At 42.1% G+C, this 22,606-nt stretch overlaps 1 protein-coding gene across 1 annotated transcript; it reads left to right on the forward strand.

Annotated features, from left to right (window-relative positions):
- The first annotated feature begins 175 nt into the window (after nt 1–175).
- On the forward strand, nt 176–21,304 carry TMPRSS2 (transmembrane serine protease 2). The gene is made up of 15 exons (XM_069785074.1): nt 176–269; nt 6,244–6,401; nt 7,620–7,690; nt 8,551–8,746; nt 9,058–9,141; nt 10,589–10,708; nt 12,067–12,196; nt 13,301–13,411; nt 14,263–14,306; nt 15,026–15,200; nt 16,881–17,056; nt 18,062–18,157; nt 19,022–19,164; nt 19,723–19,875; nt 20,068–21,304. The coding sequence occupies exons 3-15, from the start codon at nt 7,676–7,678 to the stop codon at nt 20,077–20,079; spliced, it is 1,455 nt and encodes a 484-aa protein (XP_069641175.1). The 5' UTR covers nt 176–269; nt 6,244–6,401; nt 7,620–7,675; the 3' UTR covers nt 20,080–21,304.
- Nucleotides 21,305–22,606: the final 1,302 nt, after the last annotated feature.

The raw sequence follows: 22,606 nt of genomic DNA on the forward strand, positions 1-22,606 counted from the left end.
CGGCCGGGCCCCCCGGGCCCTGCGGCGGCGGCGGCGGCGGCGGCGGCGGGGGGGAGCGAGGCGGGCGGCGGGCGGCGGGCAGCGGCCTCCTCCCCGCCGGCGGCGGGAGGAAGGGGCCGGGCGACGCATCCACCTGGCGGCACCTGCCCCTTCCCCGCCGCTCCCCACCCCCCCGCCGGGAAACTCCTCCCCGGCCCCAGCGGCTGCTGCCGGCTCCGCGCGTCCCGTCCCGGCTCCGTTCCGCTCCGCTCCGGCGGGGGCAGCCCCAGGTGAGCGCGGCGTTCCCCGCCGCCCGGCTCGGCCCCTTCTCCCCTCACGGGCTCTCCTCCGAGGCAGAGCGGAGCCACCTCAGGGCCGGGCGGCTCCCGAGGGCCGGAGGGTGCCGTCGCCCCGGGGACACACACACACACCGTCTCGGCTGCCTCGAGTTGCGCCTGCGGTTATTGGCTTTTAATTAAGGAACTTTGGCTTTGCTTCGGGGGGGGGCGCGGAGGGAGCCCGGAGACATCTGAAAATCCCCCGTCCCGCGGGGGCAGGGCCCCCGGACGTAAGCTCGGCCCTTCCAGCCGTGTTTCCCTCCCCTTCACCCGGTTGCCCCCTTTTCCGCAGCCGGTTTCTCTGCTGGTAGGTGCAGTGGGAAAAAGTTGCGCTTCCCCGCGGGGCGGTGGGTCGGGCACGGACGGGAGCTGAACGAGCACGGAGAGCGGGACGGGTGTTGTGAAAAGTGAATAACGCGATCCGGCGAGGTACGGAACCTCGTCCTTCTCGAGGTTGTCCGTTTCTTGCCGTTGTGGTGAAGGGAGACGAGAGGCTGAGGGATCGGGCAGCTTTTTCCAAGGTCACGGAGCAAGTAGTCGCTCATATGGAGAATAAACTAGAATAGCATCTAGTTCTGGGGCCTCTTTGTTGTGTTTTAATGTCGCCACTGCCTTGGCTTCTTGCAAAAGCGCTGATTTCTGGTTAAAGTTGTCGCAAGTAATTTTGGAAGAGTGACTTTGTTGATAAGAGTGCCTTCCCACAGGAGCCATATCATTGAAACTTCTGGGCCAAAGCTTTGAATGCTGAAATCCACCCCACTCTGCACCTCCCCTCAGGTGGCTTTACTGATGATCACAGCTTCCCTTGGACCTTGAATTTCACCTCGGGTTTCTGGGTGGGTGGGTGTCAGTGAATTTAAGGGACCATTCTCACATTGTTGCCTTTGTCCTAAGTATCCCTGTTTGCCCTGTGTAAAGTGACACTACTGCCTTTAGTGCTTTAGAAAGAGCCAAAGGAAGCAGCTTCACCTATGAAAGATGATTTGCATCAACTAAGGCAGCGTTAGGCAGGGGAAGAGGTGGACGTTGCCTGTGGCACAGATCAATGAAACGAGGAAATGATTGCAGTTGGGGCTGTTGCCTACGGGTATCAACGTAAATGTAAAGCCGAAGGTGGACTAAGATAGTATTTGATGTCAAAGTAGGACTTAACTTTTTTTCCTTTTTCCTTTGGTTCTTAAACTGTTAAAAATTATACTGGGACATAGGAATGGCAACCTAGGGCAAATCTATCATGGTAGTCTAGCCTGAAAATGGAAATAAGTTGAAACTATGTTACTGGATGTTGATGGAAAACCAAAGCGAAACAGTATTCTAGGATGCTGGTCAAAATATTTCTCTTGGAGTTGCTGTTCCTGGTGATACAGGCTCTTCCTCCCGTGTCAGGCAAGGGTCAGTCCACACTGAGTAGTTCCAGTACCGTGACGGTAGCTCAGCTGTGTCTGTGCTACTACATCAGTACTTCTCCTATGTCTTTGATACATGGGTGGATCCCTAAACCTGTCTCTGGCAATACGAGCCTACCTGTGGAATGAATTCAAACCTTCCGCCAGCAGGCTTGCTTTTCTTTCTTATCTGCCATAGACCCCTTGGAAGTTGTTTACGGCTCCTCAGGATCTGTAGTTCACAGGTGGAAAACAGCTGACCTGGACAAATACCTAAATAAGTCTAATTTGTTAACATTTCTAGGCTTTATTTTTTTCTGTGGAGTGGGTACCTTCTGGTACTGTATTCATACAATATTCATTTGCAACTCGAATATGGTAAACAAGTATTCTTGAGAGCTTTTTTTCCTTCCCGGAGACTTTCAGTGCTGTAGACAGACTTGGATTTTACTGCCAGAAGGTGAGGTTATTTGCTTCTGCCATGGAAGGAGAAGGGCAGAGGCGGAACTGGGAATGTAGTGTAGGGGAAGAAAGCATCCAAATGCCAGGCTGGCTGTTGCTGCCTCCTCTAGCAATGCTGGGATCTGTGCACATGAGTTGGTGGGTGCTGTGGGCAATGGCTGCCTCTGCAGTTGTTGCCTGGCCAATAAGTCCATCTTCTACCACACCAATAAATCTGGTTCTTCTGGGCTCTTGGTCCTTTCTGTTTCAGAAATAGATTTTTTTTGTAGGGTCTTCTGCCACTCGTCATCCACTCAGCTAGGCCACAGCTTTTCAGCCTCCTTTCCCACCCCACCGTTCTAACAAAGGCATGTGATGTACGTGTGACAGGCTGAGTTTCATGGTAACAACTGTTTTCAGAGAAGACAAATAAGGTGATTATTCGTAGTATGAATACAGCATCCTATAACTGTTTAAAATGAGACTGCTATGCTCAGAGCTTTTGAATGCCTTTTTTTTTGCATGTGGAAGTAGTATAAATCTTAGTTTGCTGGCCTTGGGAATACTGTTGTGGACTTTATTTGAGTTGCTGGTAGTGCTTATCAAGAGGTACTGGTTTTTGACACCAGTTGATAAATAGTTCTACAGTTTAATGATATTTTAGGAGCTAATCTAGAATAGCTTCAAAGCTATTTCTTAGGAGATCTAAGAATGTCGAGGTACTATTTGTTGCGGCAACATTTCATATAAATATTTACATAGTTTCGTATAGTTCTCTGCAAGATGTGTAATGTTGCTGCATAGGCACACCGATTAGAGCTTACCTCTATTGAGAAGGTTAGCTGAAAGGCCAGGACATTGGAAGAACCTGATACTGATGACTTTTGAGACATTCATTTGCTTGTCAATTTGTCTTTGAGCTCTTCGAGAGGATAAATTTTACCCTGTGGAGTAAATTGCATTCACTTTTTTTAATTGTCACAATAAAAATATTTAGTACTACTTCCTGAAGAAGTATCAAGGCAATCTTAATGAAATGAGATGAAAATTCTTATTTAGTTCCTTTCCTTTTTCATACATAACTGGATTTTTTTTTTTAACCTTTCTATACTTCATTTGCAAGTCATGATAATTTTTTAGTGCTGCCTGTTAAACAGGAATCTTTACCATGTTTCTCTTCTCTTGTCCAGATAGCAGAAGCAGGAGTCTCCCACTGTGTGAAAGGATCATGCAAATGAATCTGGAATCACCTCTTTGCTTGTTTTCTCTCTTCTTATGTTTTTTATTGCCCCTCCTCCCTACCTTCGTATCATGCTTATATTGTGTTTAAGGTTACTCTACTGAAACTTCTAGGTGGTCATAAAACAGTTGGGAATAAAAAAAAATGAAAGCATACTTCCTTTCTAGCATCATCAACAAAAGCCATAATATGTTGCCTTGCCCTTTTTTAAGATTGAGCTTTGCACTGGAATTACTCCTTGGCTATCTTAATGAGTTTTGGCAGTTTGTTCATTTGCATGTACTGTATTTCTTTATCTGGATAAAGGGAACTGGTAATGTTTTCCATGTGTCACTGTGTTAGTGTTCATGTAGAGTGTTTGGATGCTTTTATGCTTCCTCCTTTTAGAAGCTGAACTTGACTTCATGCATTTGGCTTTTAACTCTTCTGTCCTCTCCCTTCTTCCTTGTTTGCGTGCAGTTGCTTTTACATAGGTCTAACTGTGAAGAACTACTTTGGGTTTTTTGTTGCTATTGTTTTTTCAGTTGTTAATACCTGTCATAGAGCTTAGCAAACAGTTAATGATGTTTCTATTTCAGGAAATAGCACAAAACATGTATTGAAGTAATACGTAAATGCAGGAAGCATACTGTTGCCTATATAACTCTGGCTTCGTTGGCCAAGTTGAATTCACAGTGTTATATTAGTATATCTGAAGGTAATTATTGCATCCTATTGACTTAGGCGTCTAGACATGGAAACAACATGCAGTGATCTCTATATAAAAGCTTGTGGAAAGTAATATAGCTAGTGGTACTTGTGGAACTCTACGCCTCCAAAGCATGGTACTGCTCTTAATTAGCAATTACAACATGGTGTGTACTAAGGAAGTACCATTATTATTTCTTGCATGGAGAACTAGGGTAAAAGCCAGCAAGTCTGGTTTCATTAACAAAGTTGTTGTTCAATCTTTAGGGTTTCTTTGCCTTTCATTCTTTCTGTTGCCTTTGTGGGATGTTACCTCCTGACTAGCGAAGGACACACGCAGTATAAAGGAGTCATGACCTGCTGCTGTAAGGAGGCAAAAGCGGAGGCTCATCTTTGCCCAACAGTAGGGAGGTGAGGGGCTTAGGAGGATGGGGCGGTGAGGACCACTTTCAGCTGAGCAGCACGACTCCATGCTTGGTGCTTTTCCTGTCCAGGGAGAGCGTGGCTGTCACTGCGGTAGGGAGGAGGACAAGCCTTTGGAGGACTAGGAAGATAGTCTAGGAAGTCTATATTCAGTTAAGTACTATGTTATCAAATGAAGTACAGACCAACTCCACTGCAACTTTTGCTTAAATATAAAGAATTGATTTGCAGAAATCTGTAGAAAAACTAAAAAAGCTATTGGATTAAATTTGTTTTGAATTAATCTAATATTTTCAATTTTTTTATTCTGACAACTTTTATTGGAAAAAATGATGTATTTTTTAAATCTTAATGACTCGCGACAGAACTTTAATTATAACACTCCTAAGGCATATGTAAGAAGCAGCTAAGGTATTTCAAGTAATAGTTGCAAGCTGTGAGGCAGTACGTTTCACTGTATTGATCGGTATGCTATGTCGGTGATGGCTATGCATTTTCTACTCTTATTATTGCCTGTCATTAGAAACAGTAGCATTATTTCTTTGCTTTCAGAGTTGTGAAACAGAAGCACACTCGATCTTGGATCTTCTGTGTTGCTGGAGGTCCAAAAGCTGGTTCTGCTCCATCCATACTGGAGTACGCTGAAGGTTTTGAAATTCAAGGGCTTGACTGCATATGAGTGATGGGTCCTTTCATTATTTGGGTATACTTTTTCCAAAGCTAGAAGCTGTTAGCAAGCTGACCTGCAAGGCTGTGGCTCCCTGGGCCCTGTCTCTTACACGTTCAAGCCTGCTGTGGGGGTGAGCTCCATCCCTGTTTCCTTGCCTGGGGATCTCTGTACCCTTTAACTCAACCAGCTCACTTTAAAGGACTCTTGAGGTTTGTTTCTCCAGATGTACCCAGTAAAGTGCCATTATAGCTCGGCAGGCATCAGGAGGAATGACTGGCAATGGGAGGGAAGGATAGTTGTGCATTCCCACTAAACTCTTCTGCACCTACTCTACTTTTAAGTGGGATCTATTTAAACCTGTCTGATGTGTGAGGTGAGTTAGGGGCCAAAGTATTGGAGTGAGATAAGCCGGACCAGTATCTTCTAGCTCTATAACTGTTGGGATGCAGAGTGTTTGACAGGTCACTTGTTTCTCCGTGACCCAGCTTCCTTATCTGTGAAGTTGTTGCAGTACCCTTGATGTATTTGTAAAACATTTTGAAGTGTGTCAGTGATGCTTATTTAAGAAAAGTAGATTGTATCATTATTGGATGCTACACATAAATTTTTGCCTTAAATGTTTGCAAACTAATGGGAGCCCGGTGGTTCTGGTTTAATCTGTTTTTAATACACTGGTGAATGTGTATGTGCAATACCATGGAAATCTGTATGTACCTATGACTTCCCTGTGTTTGGTGGTGTGATAACAGAAAATTGTTATTAATCAGAATCTGGATGGGAAATAGATTAACAAAGACTAAATTGGGAGTGATGGTTGAAAGCCAGTTAAGAACAGAGATTTTTTTTTTCTCAGTTCCTTAAAAAAAAAAAAAAGGCAAAACCAACCAACCAACCAAACCCCCACAAGAGTGAGGAAGACTGTCATCTTCCAATTTGCAAAGCCTTTCAAATGGTAATGTAAAAAATATTTGGGTTTTTCTTTGGTCACAGTACCTGTTGGCTTACCTCAGAATCACCACCTAGTATTCTTCTGTCTGCTATCACTAAACTTCCTAATCCTTTTTCCCCCCTACTTTTCAGAGAACGAGGAACAAAAGTATCTTCCTGTGACTTGTTACTTGTCCTTTAAGTCTGGGCAGAGCTACACTTCCCGACTCTGCTGTGAAGAGCTGGGTAAGAATGGATGCGACATAAGGCAGAAGTTGTGAAGCCTTAGTCACCAATCTGATGGACTTACTGTAAGTAGGAGTAAGACTTGTTTTTCAGCTGTCTGCCATGCAAATAAGGGTTCAACAGTGCATTATTTACTTTTTTTCGCTAGCGCTAATAAGCAAATACCAGAATCAGCCTTCCTAAACTGTCAGGAAGTATTGGCATGCTCGAGGTGCCCAGGTGCTGTTGAAATCTGCTTCAAAGACATTTGCAGTTCAGTTTTGGGTGGGATGACACCTTGGTACAGGTTCTAAAACATAACCTCATACTTCAGGCTGAATTATGCTGTGTCTTAATGCAACTGCTCTTTATAGTTGTGGCTTTCGACAGGGGTCATGGGGTGTGCCTGTGTGTTGGGGTACTGCTCTGCAAGTTGTTCTGGAGAAAGGTATTTCTCAGTGCATGACTGAGGCACTTGCTAGGCATTTTTTCATGTAGAGTAGCATTATGAGAGGACTCAATACATTAAATTATTTATTAAAATGATTGCTTGTGGAGGCGTATAACTGCCTATTCTGGAACTGCGGCAGCAAACATTTTGTATGTGTCTTTGCTAATCCGTAGTTTTACTTAAAGTTAATGTTTAACTTTAAAATAAACTGCTATATGCTTGAAACATTGTACGTAGCTCCTCTCTTTTACTCTATTTGAGAAACTTTGGTATTGGTGTGGCATAGTGTTTCCTTGCCATGCTTCTCTCCCTGGTTTTGGTGTGGTGGCTACAACACACAACCAAGAAAACTGTTTGCAACGCGGAAGAGTGAAAAAGATGTGACTTGTGGGGCTGCTAGCTGTGGCGTTATCAAATGAGTTAGTTGAATTTGTGTTTCCTGATGCTTTGTTCATGTTCTCGTTTCTGTGTCATAAACCTCAGAGCGATACATGAGTAAGCGTTGAGAGAGGCAGGAGGACCTGAACTTGGTACTGACACCGTGTGGGTTGTTGCCAGGATATTCTTTAACTCCCATTCTGTCAGCGAGAGTGAGCACTAACTTAATCTTCTCGGTTTGTGTGGCGCTCGTGTTAATGAATAGTTGCCACTGTATAATCCTTAAGGTTGTATTGAGAGGCTATTGAGATCCGATTTCATGCTGCACCTTAATTTGTATTCTCTCTTGAAATACTTCCGTATTTTTTTTTCCCCCAGATTGGCGTTTTTCCAAAGGAAAAAACTGACAAGAAAGGTGGACAAAGCTTCTGGTTGTGATTGTTTTCTGTTTCATTTTGTTTTTGTTTTAATATAGGTTCATGCTTTACTTCCAAACACTTGTATTGTTTTTGTACTGCTGACAAAGGAAAGATGACCTCTACCGTAGTAAGTAAACAAAATATTCAAAATATTCCTCTCTGATTTTTTTTTTTTTATGAGGTTTTTATTTCTTTACAAGTAACAGCCTATTGAATGATGTCCTGGTTAACAAGTGTTTTAAAATGTGGAGTATTTGTTGTGTTTTCTTTTCTGCAAAAAGGGAAAAACATACTGTGAGGCAGGTGTAAGAGGCTTGACTTAACTAGCATTTCAAGTGCTCAGATACTCCTGGGAGATATTTATGCTTTTAAAGCTTATTTTGGAGGGATAGAATGGAATGGCTTCTAACTAGTTTTTAAAGCTCTTCCAGGATAAATATTCCACAACCTGTTGTAGGCCAGGGTGTTTCAGAAATAGCTTAGGTATACCTGGTGTTATCATAGAACAAAATGGGGCAGTAAGCGTTTATCCGAGACCTGGACAGCTGCACGCACAAAGGCTGTTACTTGTCAGCATTTCTTTCGATGATGGTACTGCCTAAAACCATCCTTGCTGCTAATTTCTACCCTGTCAGATGTTCCAGTGCAATGGTTTGTGTGGCCAGCTGGAGGATTGGGCTCAATAATCCTTCTTAGGCTGAGTTACTTTGGATCAAGAAACTGATCTCTTCATAGTCCTTCCAGCCTCACTCTGTTATTTTTATTATTCAAAGTGCAAGGTATTAGGCATGTACTGTAAGTCTCTTTCTCTGTGTAAATTGGAGTCACTAGCATGTGTATGCATGCATGATGCATTTCTGCATTGGCAGAATTACTTAGTAGGGTTCTGAATGTAAATGACATCTGAAACTTATTTTGTCCTAATTGCAGTCTTGCCTCTTGTTTTTCATGTTCTCCTATTTCCATCCCCTCAACTTTATTATTTAGGGTCCACCGCCATACTATGAAAATCATGGCTTTCAGTCAGAAAACGTCTATTCTGCTAGGCAGCCAGGAGGTGCTAACCCGTATCCACAGTACTTCTCAACAAATGCTCCGTCAGTGCCAAGCTATGTCCCAAGGGTTGCTACCCATCAGTCAACGAGGCCAGTAGCACGTTCATCCAGGACAACATGTGGATCAAGTAAGTTTTGTAGGGATTTCTTCCAATTTTAGACTTAAGGTCTTCCAAAGTAAGACAACAAATAAAAGGGATCTTCCAACTCCTGTATTGAAGGAGCCACCTCCCCATGGATGAAGAAGTAATAGCTGGCTGGGATGCCAGTGTAACTGGACAGGAACCTGGGCAATTTGGAGGAAGGGTGGTGGAATGGAGGAAAGTCTGTCTGGCAAAAAATGTCTGGTTTTAATGTCAAGGAAGTAGATAGTGTTGGTGCCTGGAAATTACCTTATCTGTGAACCTAATTTCTCTTTTTCTCCTTGCTTTCATTTCAGGTATAAAGAAAACCATAGTCATTATATTATCCATTTTACTTGTCATTTGTTGTGCAATTGCTGCTTTCTTCATCTGGTATTTTGGTAAGAATTTTTTTTTTTTTTTAATTCTGAAATAAAAGGTAATATTAAACTTTTAAAGTTAGAAATATACCTTCTTATCTTCCATTTTATGCTGAATTGAGGACAGGAAAGTCTTTGTTGTTTGCCTCCCGAGAGATGAACTAATATTGCTTCCTAATGGCTCAGTTTTGTTTGTGTTTTTATTTTTTTTACTTTTCTTTTTAATGAACAGTGCTGCTGTCACTTTCCTTTCCCTTCATCAAGTAAATACGTTTTTGATGTAAGTGATGTCATCAGCTTTTTGACTCTTCTGCAGTGGCTTATTCTCTAGAAAGCTCCAATCTATCTGGCAAAAGCTGGTGCAGGACAACTGCACAGCACCATAGCTGTTAGTAAAGAGTAGTTTGACCTCCTGCAAGGGCTTTTGCACTGATGGATAGCTGGCACCTGACTGTGGATGGCCAACACGTTCTGTGGTGCATTTCATTTGGGAAGTCACTGCTGTGCATCCTCTCTGAAATGGAACCCTGTTCCAGATTTGAACTATACTTAATTTCAAGTGAAGGATGGAGATTGAAGTAAATTTGTATACCTTAACTGCAAGAGTGTGAATGGTCAAGATATGTTTTATTTTGGTAAAATGGGATCTCTCTTGGAGCAGAAGTAATTCACATCCATTTATTTGTTTCTGTGAGGCTTTTGCTTTGAAATTGTGTTAATGTTGTGTGAGCCCAGCCTGTGTCTCACCACTGTAAGCCATACCACAGATGATATGTTTGCCTTGGAAGTCATCCGTTTGCCTTGGAAGTCATCCCCAACCGGGGTGACTGAGCTCTGAAGCTGGGCTAGAGCAATTCTGTTTGGCTTAGGTGAGGTTTGCCTTGTGCTATCTTAATTTCCCTTTCAATTAAAGCCACTTTTGAGAGGAAACTAAAAAACAATTTGCTGTGGTTTTAGGAGCCTCTGCTTTCTGTTCTGTGCAAGAAATGGAAGGGAGAGAGAAAGGGGTTCATTTAAAACTATTAGGATGACACTTTGTGTTCTTAAGGTTGTTTTTTTTTTTTTTTACTCACTTTGATTTACACAGGGTGAATGTAATCTTGTTTTAAATGGCAGCGAAAGCAAAAGAATGTAATTGGAGTAATTGCTTTCTTCCTCCTTTTGTGTTTATAAGTCTTACGCTTTGTCAGTGTAAAGCTGACTCCTTTTAGACAACTTAATGGTGCTTACTTATTGGGGGAGGCAGTGGACAAAATCCAATCAGCTGCATCAGTGACTTAATCTGACAAGTGATGTAAAGGACAGAGCAATACATCTGTTGTGTCAGGGTAGGTCTCCTCCCATCTTTGAGTTTAAGAGCTCTTTCTGATGTTTTGCTCTATCAAAGTGGAATACTCCTTAAGATGAGAGTTGGCAGTAGCTAAGCTGATGTTCAGAACTTAATGCCTGTGTTGCTCTCTCCCCGCAGTAGAGAATCGTTGTCTCGGCTCCTTGATAGAGTGTGGAACTTCAGGAGTGTGCATGCCGCCCTCGCAGTGGTGTGATGGAGTGGGCCACTGCCCCAACGGGGAGGATGAAACCCGGTGTGGTGAGTGCCGGCAGTGAAGTGGGGGGACCTTCAGCCAACTGCAGGAGTTTTTTGAGCCGATTGCCTTGTCCAAAGCTTGCCTAAGTTAAAATAGAGCTGCTTTAGCCTCTATCTCTAAAGGCTAGCATAAAACTCTACCTATATGTAGAGTTACATCTCTAAAATGGTTTAGGATGTTTGAGCGCTTTGAAGCCTGTACCTTGATAGTCAGTTTGTTTTCAGTCTGATTGGAAAGCTGAAACAAAATGACTGACTCCGGGGTTTGAGCTGGCTTAACTTTGAATCAATTTTTAAAATATTACCTTTTAATTTGAACAGGCTTTGTGCAAAACTGAATGTAACATTGTCTCTGGAATGAACAGTCATCATTGACTTCTTAGTAGAACTTCAGGTGATAACATAAATTTGGTGGTCTTCAGTCAGGCTTGTCTTTTTCCGCATATTTTGCATTCCTTGTTCTCCCAATAATGCTTCAACTACTTCATAACTCCTTTGCGTGAGAAAGCCTGGTCTGATCAGCGTTTCCAGTTGAAAAGTTGCCAAGGGAAGCTGTAGTGCAGAGCTGAAGGTGGAAACATCACTGATTTGTCCATTCTAAAGGCATGGGATCTGCTTTCTAACACCTGTGTTGTGCCAGTGCCACCCTGGGAAATCTGTGCTCTTATTCTCTCTCTGGGAACTTTTATTCTGCACATGCTTCATGCAGGGTTAGCATGTACTGGCATATGCCCTAAAGCTGTTCCTCTCCATTTGGTTGTATAATGGGTTTTTGGAGAAGCTTGTTCAATCTATTCTTTTGTTTGAACTATTTTATATTAAATTCCTGTACAAATAAATACATAATGGGGCATGGAATGTCAGCGCTTATTGCTCCTTGTTACACTCTTGCTCTACAAGGGCTTCTCTGAGGAAATTTGGTGTATTAAGATATAAAATAAAATGTATTACAATAGATGATATTTTCTTTATACACAATATATGATATATTAAGAAATATATGTTTGTATAGATAAAAGATAAGAAAAGATTGGCTATTGCAATCTTTCTCAGTGGTAGAATGTTAAAGAGAATATTGAGCATAAAAGCTGAAAAGATGAACGCTATCTTGTGTACTTGCATTTTTAAACTGGTAGCTCCTTTAAATTGCCTTACGCAAAAGAATTAAGACATTGTGATATTCCTGTCTACTTGATATTTACTCAGAATTTGAGTAGAAGGCAGCATTAAATTAACACCAGTTTACACATACAGACAAATATTATCGGTAACAATACTTTTAAGTAGAGAAAGAGCAGTAATATAGCGTGTGGTGTTCTTGGTTTCTTTTTTTTTTTTTCCCCTTCTTCCTTTTCTGGCAGTTAGACTTTTTGGACCAAACTTTATCCTGGAAGTTTATTCACCTGTCAGCAAATCCTGGTATCCTGTTTGTCAAGATGACTGGAATGATGATTATGGGAAGATTGCGTGTAAAGACATGGGCTACAGTGTGTAAGTCTAACCTTCGTCATACACTTGCACATACACAGAAAGGTTAAAATTTCCCTCTTGCTGTTTTTGAGAATGCATACCTGAAACAAAAAGCAGTTGGCAATCTAGTTCTTGTGAACCCAGGTGGGTTTGATTTTAAGGGTGGTAGCTGTTAGAGAATAAAAACGAAATGTTGCTCCAACAAGTAACAGGGTCTGGCACGCCTGCGGTATTTACTCAGTGGGGTCACTTGTATCCAATACATTCACTGAAAACCATGTTCCAGAGCTCGCTTCAGATCATCTTAATTGCTCAATAACATCCAGTCTGACTTAATCTGTCATCACCAGTATTATACGGCAAGCCTTGGTCTTCTGAGGACACAAGTAACTCCAGCTCATGTGGAAGATTGCAATAAACATTTGTGGCCCTGAGTGCTGCTCACGTTCTCTCCACGTAATGCCGTAGCTTAAATTCTTCTGCGGTTGAAATACTTGATGTTGCCTCTCTTTGATACAGTTGGCAAATACTGTCTTCTGTTGTGCGTGGAGTAATGGAGTGAATTTATTGCTCAGGCAGGCAGAACTTCTGTGTTCCCATGCTATATCGTGGTGTTCTGGATTCAGGTCTCTGAACCAGTAATGACCCTAGTAGTTCCAACTCCAGTAAGACAGCCCAGCAGCAACTACACAGAGCTGGTCGTCAGGTAGAAAGCCTGGCAGAACAGCAGCACTTGCTACCCCTCTTGTTGCCCCACAGAAAAATGGCTGTCATGACTTATTGGACCTGAACTTTGCTATGCTGTGTAAATGTACCAGCGAAGGCATCTCTTCATCTTGCCCTGTTTCATGAGGCTGAAGATTCCTACTGTGCATGCATATTAGATAAAAATATTATTTTAATCTAGTAACTGATGGGAAATGGAACTTGACAAATGTTTAAAGAATCTGTGTCTCTGGCACTGTACTATACCACCAGGGTTCTGAGTTTAATTAAAAAAAAAAATAAAAAAAAAATTATGTTTTTAGTGTTGTTCATGTCAGAAGCTCTAGCTTGGCACAGTTTATTGTTACTTGTTTGAAAACTGAAACTACTGGGTTTCATAATGGACTTTCTGTTTTGCAGAGATACGTATTACTATAGTCGAGGAGTAGCAGCTGAAGTCAGCTTTAAAAGCTACATGAAGGTGAACACAAGTGCTGGGAATACAGACTTGTACAAAAAGCTGTATAGCAGGTATCTTTATTTATACAAACTTTATTCCTTTTATCAGGGGTCTTCCTCACTGTTGTAAGAGGTGTACCTTCTGCCTGTAATGTAATGCAACACATCTTTCAATGGGGATTGTTAGAGAGGAAAAGACTTTTTTTTTAGCCTGGTTGCAGCAACTGCTCTCCCTTCTATTTAAAAACACAGCTGTCATTTTTCCATCCTTCCTCTGCTCTTTTAAAAGCGATGTCCCACCCCGTTCTCTCCGTGCTGTCTAGAAGGTTGCCATGTCAAAGATACTTTTCTAAGGGTCTTTGACCATCAGGAGAAGTTTCTCTATGGTGACAATAGCTACCAGCTGTAACACATTCACAGCAGCTGGTACAGCTTTTTTTTTTTTTCAGTCACATGAACACACAGCATGCAAAATACGTCTTTCACTGTGGAAAGTATCATTTTTTTATTCTCATTAAACAACTCTGAAGTGTCTAGTTTCTAAACCTGTAGACTGCTGTGCCTGCTAAGTTCCCATGGCTCCCTTTTTTAGGTTCTTCTACAACTACTTCATAAATCAGCCTAACATTTTCTCATGCTGTTCTTCATCCTGCTCCTCAATAGGCTTACAAACCTTTTGTACTGGCAAGTGCAGTCTTCCACATGGCAGTTTTGGTGAATGCAAGAAATGGCACAGGCCAGGTGGTTGCTGGTAGGGTAGCTGGAGAGATTGAAGAAAGGAGGGAACCCTCAGCAGGAAGATGAGGGTGAAGGCAGGGCACAAAGCTGGAAAGGGTAGGAAGCAGATGGAAGGTGAACTTTGCCTACCACTTGCTTCACTGTGTGCCTAAAATCCCGTCTGGTTTTTTTTATTTCTATTGCAGTGATTCCTGTGCATCAGGAAATGTGGTTTCTCTGCGCTGCATAGGTAAGTGACTTTGTTTCTCAAACTTCTGCTTGTTCATGCTTTGAAATGCTCTGGCCAGGAAATCCTTTTGAATCTGCAGAAATAATTGCCCTTGTTTGATGGGCAGATGATTTAACTCCGGTTCCCAAGTTTCAAACAGTGCAGTTTAAGGAGCAGGGTGGGAGAGGAGACAAGGAGGTTGTTGGATCCCCAGTTGCTTTTGTCTTTGCTGCCACCAGTTCCTTTAAATGACTTGCCTGCGGTGAAGCTCTGCAGCCCTCGCCTGGCAGCCGTGGTGGGATGTTTGTGGTTCATCTGCTCTCAAACACACGGCCATTGGGTGGGCAGGGTGTTCTTGATGGCCATGAAGCGACTCCTGGCTGTTGTCTGTTTTGTTCCATGGCCCAAAGATGTGTGTCTGTCCGGCTCGCCAGAGATGCTTGAATACCATAGTCAAAGGTGTCATGAACCACCAGTTTATGGTTTGTGGTGTACCGAGGGCAGCAGCTACCAAATACTCATCTTGACGTTTGCAATGGGAATGGGATCTAGGCTATGGGACGCTTGGGGTCTCGGTGTCCAGGGCAGGGGCCGGAGCTGCGGTGTATCGAACGGCAGCAGTGCAGAGGTCAGACGTGGTCTGCGCTCCCCTCTGCTCATGAAGCCTGAGCTGCAGAAGCCATCTTCCAGACCAGCTCCCTCTTTAACTAATGCCTGTGTGTGTGTAACTGACTCCTTAGAGTGCGGCATGTCCACTAAAAGCGTGAACATTATGAACAGAATCGTGGGTGGCAGCGGGGCGGTGCTGGGGCAGTGGCCGTGGCAGGTCAGCCTCCACGTGCAAGGCACCCACATCTGCGGGGGCTCCATCATCACCCGCCAGTGGATAGTGACGGCGGCACACTGCGTGGAAGGGTGAGTCTTGTTCACCTCTCGAGTGGCAGTTTTTCTTGCTTCAGGCTGAAACGCACAAATTTACTTAAGTCTCCCAACTTTCTGCTTTAAAACTGAATTAAATACCATTCCTCCCCCTGCCTTGAATGCACATGTTATGTGCAGTATTTTGTTTATGTAGCAGTATGGTTTTCAAGTGTTAAGGGAAAATTTGTTCTGGAGGAGACTGGCTGCAGATCATCTGTCTGCCTTCTACAGGAAGAAAATCTTATTTTACTTGTTAAAGGTGGAGATTAAATTGAATGGTGGTGCTGGGCACAGATACCTACACAACTCCAGAGGTAAACTCAAGGCACCAAACATAATGCCCAACAGTGCAATGTTTTCATGAAGATGTTGAATTACACTGTGAGGAAAAACAAAGAAAAGGAAAAAAAGAAAAAAAACCCCAAACCCAAGTGCTCAAATATCACACAACTGTAGATATGATCAATTTGAAGATGCCTGTACCATTTATTTCCTCGTATCTTCATGCCACGGGTTAGTAAAGCCCAAGTCATTATTAAATGTAGATTTATACCTATCCAAGGAGCGCTTTATATAGGCATCAACAAGAAAAATAGCTGGTGCTTTGTACATTTTTAACCTATAAAGGAGAGTTGAGAGTGTTGTGGTACGTTGTGTACAGTGGCAGAATATGTTTAAAAGGTGTCTGCTTTTGTTGGAGGGAAAACCCACTAAGCAAAAACATTTTAATGGTTAGTTGGCTGCACCACATTTTGAGGCTAAGCCAAGGAAAAATAGATTTGTCCTTAACCTTGAGAAAGGAATGCAAGTGTTTATTTTTATGTGATGATCTTATCCCTCCTTTGTTTTCTGATTTCAGCTCGGTAGTATGCAAAAGCTTTAGGAATGGCAACCAAGCTGTAGCTGGCACAAAACTGGTTTTCAGTCGTGTGGGTGGTTTGTGGTTTGGTTTTTTTTGTTTGTTTGTTTGGGGTTTTTTTTGTGGTTTTGTCTTCGGGTGGTTTTTTTTGTTTTGTTTTGGAGGGGGGATGACTTACAAGCACTACTGCCTTGGCAGTTCTCAAGGAGGGAGTTTTAACACTTGTGGGAAGTTTTCTACTGAGCATTTGGAAACTGTGCTGAAGTGCAAGAAACTACTTAAATTACATCCTAATGAGAATGCTTAACATTTAAAAAAACCCCACCAAACCCCAAAACCAAACAAGAATACCCCTGGCATTTTCAAGATAGTGAAATTCCTTCACTAGATCATGTTTTTACTAATTCTGGCTTCTGCTGCCCGTGCATGCTTTGGATAGTACATGCGAGTGATACCACTGACATGTGAGACCTCGAAAATAACTGCTTGATCCCTCAGCCATGGAAATCAATAGACTTCAGTGTTGCAGTCTCAGACTATAATTTGCTGTGTTGAGTGACTAAGGGGATAGACAGTGATACTTAACCCATTTCAAAGATTTTTTTGGATATATTTATGAAATTAGAGTGAAGCTTTCCCAAAGTTAGATGTCTTGCAATTTGTTTACCTTGTTCTTCAGAAATGGTAGTCAAATGCATGCACATTCTTGGTCGTGCATGCATTTGACTAACATTTCTGAAGATAATTTTTTGAAGGTAATAATCTGTGACTCGTTACCAGAGGAGCAAACCTTCTAACCTTTCTTTTTTCTATAGACGATTTTCTGACCCGTACAGCTGGAGGGTTTATGCTGGGATTCTGAATCAGGATGAGATGCTCTTAAGAAATGGGTACAGAGTGCAACAGATAATTTCCCATCCAGATTATGATACAGATTCTAAAGACAATGATGTTGCCCTTATGAAGTTAGAGACACCACTGAGTTTTACTGGTATGTATTCTGCTCTTCTTAAGGCAAAAATCCAATGGCAATGAGCACGTCTTCTAAAACTTCTGAACTTTATCAAGAAATCCTTGTAGGTACTTATGGGAAGAACACAAAATGTGGGTAGAGACACCTTAGAGACAGGATAGAGGGAGAGGGCACATCCTCTGATTTTCTAAGTAGGATTTGTTTAAATCTAGTACATGGTAAGGGAGTTTGGGCTCATCTCAATAATGTACTTTTAGCCGAGAATGCTGTGTGGTGCTGAAGTATTGCCACTCCTATATGTGCGGACTCAGGATGTAGTGGTGGAGTGGCTGACTAAACCCTAAACCAAGTTACATCAAATAACAACTGGAAAAAAAACCCCCACAACCCCAAACCCAAACGTTACAAGAAGTTGCTTTCTTAAAAGTAGATGTAGGTTGTTTGTAAGGAAGCAGTAAAAAACAGAGGACAAACCATTATTTAAACTAGAAGTGCTTTTTGTGTACAGGTCCTTTATATTTCAGTGCATCAGTTTAAAGCTACTAGAAGTAACCTGGAGGGGCTCTTCTGCTGCTGAGAGCAGGGAGGTTGTCTTTTTACTGGGTTTTTGTTTCACACTTCTTGTATATAGGCATTGAATCCTGCTTGCATTGTGATTATTTTCAGCAGGGTTTTGCAAAGAGAATGTGGCGAGTTAGTTGTCAGAAGTTTTTCTTTGTCCTCTACTGATCTGAGGAGCTGGTGTTAATTGTTCTAGTTAGCCCGATGAGCTAGTACCATTAACTATGCTTGTTCCTCATTCTGAGGTGAAGATTAGGTAGCCATCTGGAAAGGGCAGCTGGTAAGCTTTCTGCTGCTGCCTGCATCGCACAGTGTTGCTTATCTGCAAGTGTGTAAAGTTGAGAGAAAATGCATGGCGTGTATGTATTTAAGTGGTGGTCATACCTAGGTATTTCATATGCATTTATTTTGAATTATGTCTGGACATCTGGGATTACAGATGTTACTGTGTTTGTTTTGTAGATACTGTACGGCCAGTCTGTCTGCCTAATCCAGGAATGATGTTCCAGCCTGATCAGCAGTGCTGGATATCTGGCTGGGGAGCAGAGTACCAAGGAGGTAAAGAGTGGCTCTGGAATATTTTGGGCTTCTGCATAAACCACTCCTCTTCAGTCTACAAATAACCTTTGCATGGGCTGATTGGGCAGTTTGAGCCAGATTTGTTGATATGCTATTTTTTCACCCATTTTACAGTCCCTAATATTTACACAGGGCATTCTGTCTCAAAGCAAGCTGTGATGTGTTGCATTCAGCAGACTGCAAAGGAGCCTCAAATCAGTACTGGGGGGCAGAAATATTCAGAGGAAACAATTCTGTGCCCCTGCTAGCAGGGCCACCTCTCCTGTAACAAGGGTAGCTCTATGCCAAGCCAGTCCTCTGTGGACATGGGAAAGGGCAGGAGGCTGTCCTTTCCACCCCCTCAAGCTAGAAGAACACGTTGCAAGTAAATTTGTAAGTGAAAAGGAAAGGGAGGAAAGGTTTCTTTCAGTGTGAGAAGGTCCTGGGCGGGGAGGGGGGTGCTGGGGAAGCTGGACCCTGGATAGGGCAATTGCTGGCAGCTTGTGCTGGACCATGAAACTGTGGGGAGGTCCTCTTTGCCTCTTGCAGACTTCATGTGCTTTTAAGAGGCCTGTGGATAACACAGTTGATTTGGGGCTGGAGTAGGGAGATAGGTGCCATGTTCTCTTGCTTTACAGTACACTGAGAGTAAAGCAGGGTAACTCACTGACGTCTTGGAAGGGAGTTTTAATGTCACAGTTGTTTCTGTGCGATGGACCGTACATCTTAAGTGTCCATCCCGATGTTTCTAGTAAGTTTATTTCATCTTGAACAGTGCTAGCTGCTGGGATTTGTAATAGCAACGTAATAGGATGCTTGTTCTAATTTTGTCTCTGTGTGTTTTTGTGTATGTTTCAATTTTAGGTAAAACTTCGAATAACTTGAATTATGCTATGGTGCCCTTAATAGAACATTCTAGGTGTAATTCTGTCTATATCTATAATGGCATGATTTTGCCTACAATGATCTGTGCTGGATATCTAGCAGGAGGAATTGATTCCTGTCAGGTAATTATTCTTAATTAACACCTAATAATGATCTGATTATTTTTATGGTCTTACTAGTAGGCTTTTAAAATCATTAATTACAAACAGATCCTATGCAAAAAGAAAATAAAAAGATGAGTAACATTTTGGCTGGGCTTCTAGTTCCTTTTGTGGTGCATCCCTTCAAAAGCGAGAGCTTTTGTTTCATCTTCTGAATGGCTTCCAGTGCCCGAGTTCTCGCTAAATACCCAGAGAGGGTGAGGCAGTCCTTTTTAATGCTTCAAGGATGTTTTGTTAACTGGCACTTGAAAGTGAAGGAATGCTCTTCATGATCATGGCATCATGCCTGTGAACAAGAGTCAATAATGCATATCTCATTTAGTGGTTTGGGCAAACAATTTTCATCCCTATTGCAAGCAGTCATCATTTAATACTGTAATTGCCATCGCATTTTGGTTTAGTGATTGCCTTAAAACGGTGGTTAGCTTTTTTTGAAACTTAGCCTATATTCCTGAAGTGAAATGGATTGTGTCTTTCCTGGTGGCCAGGTCACTAATAATATGCTTGTATTTTGTGCAGGGTGACAGTGGAGGTCCACTAGTAACTAACAAAAACTCCGTGTGGTGGCTGGTTGGAGATACCAGCTGGGGAACTGGCTGTGCTAGTCGCAATAGACCTGGAGTGTATGGGAATGTGACTGTGTTTACAGATTGGATTTATAAAAATATGCAGGTAAAATATTTGGGTGTTTTTAATAATTTTAAATGTCCAAAATCTGAAACTTGATTTTATTTAAAAAAATAAATGTCACTTGTCTGCTAATGAAGCTATTCTGTTGAGAAGCATCCAGGTAATTGATAAGATAGTCTGTCAGCCTGTCAGCAGAACTTGAACCTTTGGTTTTTATTTTGTTTTTTTAAACAGGCAAACAGATGACAATGCTGTCTGTCCTTCTTGCTGATCGACGTTTCTGAGAACAAGAATAAATGAAGCCATGGGTGCCTGGGATATTTATTCACTTTGCAAATGATTTTTTTTTTTTCCTCTTTGAATTTTCTCTTTAAAAATAACATGAAGGATTGCACACTCGGTTCTGTGCTGGCTACAGTGACTGACCTTAATCAGTGAAGGATTATCACAATAAGCACCTTTCTTCTTGTTGTGGTGCCTGGCAGAAAGTTGTTCTGTCAACTGCTTGCTGAAATGTCTCTCTTTAGTTGAGTAACTTTCACTTGGTAATCAGGTACAGGCTTATAATGACAATTTTAATCACAATTTAATTTAAGATTTTCGTAGCAGGATGCTGAGACAGTTGGTTTAGTAGTGTTTTAAATTAAATGTTAAGTAATGTGAACACTGAATCTCTGAGCTGCTGGTTGGCAATTTAAAAAGAAATGAATGTTTTTTGGTACATATGAAGAGAAGTTTTCATGCACTACGGTAGAGGCACAGAAAAAAAATATTGTATATTCAGGTAGTTAAAAATCCTCAGGATCTTGACACAGCCATCATCCAAGTCAGATTGATTGAAGTGAGACCAGTCTGACTGTCTCAAGTAATTAAAAGTGCTGTTCTGGCTTAAGCTGCTCTGAACCCGAAAAGGGCAAGACATGCCATCACTCTAGAGGTAGGCTACAGAGAGGGATGCTCCGGAGCTGCCGCAGGAAGCGGGCAAGTTAAGTGTCCGATGGCGAGGTCCCTGGCTGCGCACATCGAGGTCGGCTCTTGAACTCTCCCTGCTGTGAAAGGCAAAGCGCAAAGTTTTTCAGTAAGGCTGTGTTGCAAATGATAGACCTCTGATTGCAGACACACGTACAGAGGCTGGATGTTTTATACAAAGAAACACAAATCTGTGTTTCTGTGTAACCAGATGAACTACCTCATTTATTAAATTTGGCTTTTAATTCCTTAGCGCTCTCCTTATGTATCTGCATGTATGTTTTTAGCAAAACGTAATTAATATCAGTGCCACCTCAAGTAGGATTTTGAAAATAATTTATAATCGTAGTACAGAGGATCAAAAAGCCATACCAAGTCACTTTTGTTAAGAAGGATAAATCTCTTGAATGAAATGACTCTACTAGTCTTGTTTTCTCTTTTGGTACTGAAATGCAATTATCTTGCATGTGAACACTGCACCAAATAAATATTTTTTTTTTTTTACAAATAGTTTTCCTTAGTAGTGGTTTATATCTGTTTGCTTGGATATTTTTGGAAGCAGTTGCTGGATTCAGTGTCTGAAGTGCTTTGAGAATCTGATTTAAAAAAACCCCCACAAACCAAAACCAAACCCAAAACAAAAGAGAAACAATGCAAAAGAGTGATCCAAGATATTATTTTAATTCCACTATTTCAGGTCCTTGAACAAACCCAGCGAAAGAGAGCTGGATGTCCAAGAATGTTGGATGTCTTTAGTGGCTGCATCTGATGAACTCACTCTGACTTGTGAAACTGAATTAAATAAGGAAGTTTAGTCTAAAGGCAGTGGGTCGAGGGTGTCACGCCCTAGTTTATCATTACACCTCATGCTGCCTGAAGCAATGTGTACCTGCCTCTCTTCTCTAGGTATGAGACAGGGTGTTTTCAATAGCACCTGAGTATCAAGTGTGCCTTGGGGGATACCATGAAGTAGTCAACAAGTTTAAAGTACTTTAAAAATAGAAATGAAAGAAATTAAGTTGTTGTGGTGTCAGGCTTTTTTATGGCTTCTGACCTGCAGCACTCCAAGTCAATAGTAGCAAAACGATATGCTGAAGTGTGGAAAACCAGCTGAAGTGCTAAACAGGGTTATGAAAGCTGTATGCTGTACTGGCGTGAATGCTGTGCCGCAGAAGTCAGCTATCTGCTGCTGCAGGTTCATGTCAGAGGATCAAACGCCTTCTATTGTTTCTAGCCTGAAGAGAAGGCTTCTCTTCTAAGCATCCTGGAAATTACTACATGGCACACTGGTACAAGCATGTTTTGTTTTTTTAGCTGAATGCAGACATTACTCTGGCTACACAAAGCACAGCTTTGCCCATTAAAATAAATCCTTCGTATGAAAGATGTCATAAATACAGCATGCAGTATTATATTTTGCACTGGCTTCCATGAAATGAAAGAGCTTTTGGAAAGGTTCTCCTTGTCCTGGGGAGGGGAGGGATAAAGGCAGCAAGCCACATGCTGAGACACCCTTCTAATGTTTAACATCCTGGGTGGTTTAATCCCTTTTTGACATCCAAATCCTGCTATCTATTGAATTGCCCATCGGTCCCAAAATTTCAGGTGGTGCTCTGGGTATCCAAAAGAAAGAGCCTCTTAGCCTTTCTCTACAAATCAGAGAACTTAAAAAGGAGAGACAGCCTACAGCATCCTGTGGATGTACCGATCAGATGAAGTTAACTTTCTTTTCTCTCTAGGCTGGAACTGTTTCATGCCCACTGTATGCACCCTCTCTGCCTACTGGGCTGGGACTTAACAGTGG

This window comes from Haliaeetus albicilla, chromosome 6 (genome assembly GCF_947461875.1).
Source record: "Haliaeetus albicilla chromosome 6, bHalAlb1.1, whole genome shotgun sequence".
NCBI lineage: Eukaryota > Metazoa > Chordata > Aves > Accipitriformes > Accipitridae > Haliaeetus > Haliaeetus albicilla.

Excerpts from the sequence above, each read along its gene's own strand:
- TMPRSS2 (XM_069785074.1), top strand. Across the intron at positions 8,747-9,057 it reads CAGGACAACATGTGGATCAA|GTATAAAGAAAACCATAGTC; the intron begins GTAAGTTTTGTA and ends CTTTCATTTCAG. Across the intron at positions 19,165-19,722 it reads GAGGAATTGATTCCTGTCAG|GGTGACAGTGGAGGTCCACT; the intron begins GTAATTATTCTT and ends TATTTTGTGCAG.